The following is a 3,720-nucleotide window of genomic DNA, read 5'->3' as shown; positions in this document are numbered from 1 at the left end:
ATGATCTCCAATAGTGAAATACAGTAAAAAGTAAATAGCACGAGGGCTATGTTAAGTAAAATTTGGTCCTCAAACCGTCTGAAATTGCATATAAAAAATGACTATATATCAGTTAAGAGAGATCAGTGTTACTCTATGGACATTGTTATAAAGAAAATAGTTTCATTTCTGCACTTTACCATTTGTCTTGTATGTGATCCTTGTTAAAAGGGAACGGTCTACTTCACCCTAGTGAATTAAGCCATAACAGGCTTTGACTATAAAATTCACGTGACAATTTGGCGCCCGAACAGGGACCGTTCATTCATTTACAAGACTATGTGGTGTATTGCAGATAAGGTCTGTGAAGCTTTTAGATATGAGTACTTTAAAAGAAATTATTAGTTTGGGGAAGGAAATGGGTTACGAAGGTGATAATTTAAGGGATTTTGTTGAAAAGGAAAGACTTATTCAAGAACGGACACTAGAAAGGGCAAGGGAAATGGAGAGAGAAGAAAGGGCAAGGGAGAGAGAAGAAAGGGCAGTAGAAAGGGAAATGCGAAAGCAGCAATTAGAAGTCGAACGATTAAAGTTGCAGATGCAGGGAAATGAAAAAGATTCTAGTTTGTGTAAACCCTCGCTACCTAAACTGCCTGTTTTTAATGATATAACTGATAGTATTGATGCCTATATTTTAAGATTTGAACGTTTAGCCGTTAGTGCTGGCTGGAGCAAAGACATTTGGGCTGTTAGTTTAGCATCATTATTACAAGGGAAAGCTTTGCAAACTTACCAGCACCTTTCACCTGTTGAAGCTAAAGCTTTTGATAGTGTTAAAGAGGCATTATTACGTTGTTTTCAGTGTACTTCGGAAGGATATAGATTGAGATTTCATAACTGTAAATTCTTTAAGAACGAGACCGCTCAGCAATTTGGGAATAGATTGAAAAATAACCTTAAGAGGTGGGTGGAATTAGCAGATTGTGAAGAAACATTTGATGACTTGTTTGAATTAATTTTAATTGAACATTTTTTAAATGCTTGTGACAAAGATATGGTTGTATTCTTGAAGGAACATGAAATGAAAACATTTGATCAAGTTGTAAAATATGCCGAGATTTATATGGAGGCCCATTTAAATTATGGCAAAAAGGGTTTAAGTGATGGTCATGAAAAGCACGGTGCCTCTGCAAGTAAAGTTACCACTGGGGATAGTAAATGGCAAACGGATGCCAATAGTGATAGGAAGGTTACGGCACGAAGATTGTTTTGAAAGGTTTGGGGGTCCAAAACGTAAAGGTGCGAGTAAGGATGTGACAGAGAAAGCAGCTGTGGTTGGTCATGGGGGCAAGTTAATGGTGGATAAAGGTACAGTGGAAGGAGTAGCCATTAATGTATTCTGTGATCCCGGATGTACCACGGTGTTAGTTAAAAGGACTTTAGTGCCGAAACACAAGTTTACTGGTAAGTATGTTGACCTTAAAATGGCTAATAAACAAGTTTTTAGATATCCTGAGGCTATTGTTGATGTTGTCTCGCCATATTTCACGGGCGAAACCTTAGATGTCTGCATGCCTGATCCTATTTATGATTTAGTGATTGGAGCAATCGATGGTTCCACTGACGGGTTGAGTACGGAGGTTAGGGCTGTTACCACCCGACTGCAGAATCAAATGCAAGAGAAAAAGTTAAAGGGACCGTCAAAGCTTAAGGTCAAAGAAGTTATAAATTTAATGCAGAAAGAGAATAAAGGGAAATTACAGGCTGAAGATGGGATGCTAAAAAAGGTTTTTGAGCATGCGAAGTCAAATAGAGCCTTTGTGAAGAATGAAAATAAATCTCATTGCTTCGTAATTAAGAAAGGTACATTATATTGTAGAGTGCAAAATGAAGGCATTATTAATGATCAGTTAGTTGTTCCTGATAAATTGCGTCATGCAGTAATAGAATTGGCTCACGATTCCTTAATGAGTGGACATTTAGGAATACAGAAAACCACAGCACATATACAAAGTAATTTTTATTGGCCAGGTATGTCGGTGCAGATAACAAGATTTTGCAGGTCTTGTGACGCTTGTCAACGCACGGTTGACAAGGGAAGAATTAAAAAGGTGAAGTTGGGAAGAATGCCCCTGATTCAAGAACCCTTTCAGTGTGTTGCGGTGGACATAGTGGGTCCGATCGAACCCCGTGCCAGCGACGGATCAAGATATATTCTCACCATTCTTGACTATGCTACACGTTATCCTGAGGCAGTAGCTCTGAAGAATATAGATTCAGTTACTGTAGCTGAGGCTTTGCTGTCGGTATTCAGTCAAGTGGGAATTCCAAAGGAGGTGTTATCTGACAGGGGAACACAGTTCACCTCTGAAGTAATGCGTGAATTTAATAGTTTGTTATCTATTAAGAGTATTACTACTACCCCATATCATGCTATGTGCAATGGTTTAGTAGAAAAGTTTAATGGAGTGTTAAAGAAAATGCTCAGACGTATGTGTACAGAACAACCAAAGATGTGGCCTAGGTACATTGATCCTTTATTATTTGCATATCGTGAAGTTCCGCAGTCTAGTACCAAATTCTCTCCGTTTGAGTTAGTATATGGTCATACTGTGAGGGGACCACTTAGTTTATTGAGGGAGCTGTGGGAAAATGAAGATAATGCAATTGAGGATAGCACGAGGACCACGTACGAGTATGTAGTAGACATGAGAGAAAGGTTACAGGATACATGTAGGCTGGCTCAAGAAGAGTTAGAGAGGGTAAAGATAAGTATCAGTGTTACTATGATAAAAATGCTTACAAAAGGGAAATAAATGAAGGGGACAAGGTCCTGTTGCTGTTGCCCACAAGTAACAATAAGCTTCTAGTGCAGTGGCAAGGTCCATTTGAAGTGGTAAAGAAAGTTAATAGGTATAATTTTGTTCTTAATATTAATGGAGTTGAGCGCAAATACCACATTAACATGCTTAAGTTATACTATGATAGGATAAGCGAAGGCAATAACGTGAAGGGTAAGTCTGTTGAGGCAGAGGGCAGTGGGATCTCAAATCTGGAGCTGTACTTTTCACAGATGATCAGGAGAGTGATGATCTTGCATGTGTGGCAGTGATTAGTGAGGATAGTGATGAATATGAGGTAACAGTTGTGCCGAGTGATATTCAGAGTGAAGATGTGTCTAATGTTAAAATTAATCAGGAATTATCTGAAGATAAAAAGGAGGTAGCTAGAATATTACAAGAATACAAGAATGTGTTTACTGATGTACCAGGTAGAACTAATGTGATCGAACATGTGATAAACCTGTCTAGTAAGGGTCCTGTAAGGTGTAGACCCTATCCTGTACCTTATGCTCTGCAGCAAGATATGGATAAGGAGATTGAAAGAATGCTCAAATTAGGAGTTATCGAGTGCTCAAATTCTCCTTATGCTACACCTTTGATAGTGGTGAAGAAAAAAGATGGCAGTAATCGGATGTGCTTAGATTTTAGGAAGATCAACAAGCTTACGGTATTTGATTCAGAACCCATGCCAGATCAGAACTTAATTATGACTCGCGTAAGTAAGAGCAGGTATTTTACGAAAATTGACCTCTCTAAAGGATATTGGCAAATACCTTTAGAAAAACAGAGTAGAGAAGTAACTGCTTTTCAAACTAATAGAGGACTCCTACAGTTTATAACTATGCCATTTGGTTTGGTAAATGCTGGTGCTACTTTTAACCGTATGATGAGGAAATTA

General features: G+C 38.4%; 1 protein-coding gene across 1 annotated transcript in view; it reads left to right on the top strand.

Moving 5' to 3' along the window:
• The first annotated feature begins 1,142 nt into the window (after positions 1-1,142).
• The window catches only part of LOC137651611 (uncharacterized), a 3,406-nt gene continuing 828 nt past the window's right edge, over positions 1,143-3,720 (top strand). Inside the window, exon 1 of the mRNA XM_068384836.1 lies at positions 1,143-2,351. Within this exon, the coding sequence (XP_068240937.1) occupies positions 1,143-2,351 (1,209 nt within the window). The remainder of the gene's footprint in view (positions 2,352-3,720) is intronic.

Source organism: Palaemon carinicauda, chromosome 13, assembly GCF_036898095.1.
Source record: "Palaemon carinicauda isolate YSFRI2023 chromosome 13, ASM3689809v2, whole genome shotgun sequence".
Lineage (NCBI taxonomy): Eukaryota > Metazoa > Arthropoda > Malacostraca > Decapoda > Palaemonidae > Palaemon > Palaemon carinicauda.
The sequence above is the reverse complement of the archived record's forward strand: the minus strand, read 5'-3'. Positions and strand labels throughout refer to the sequence as shown.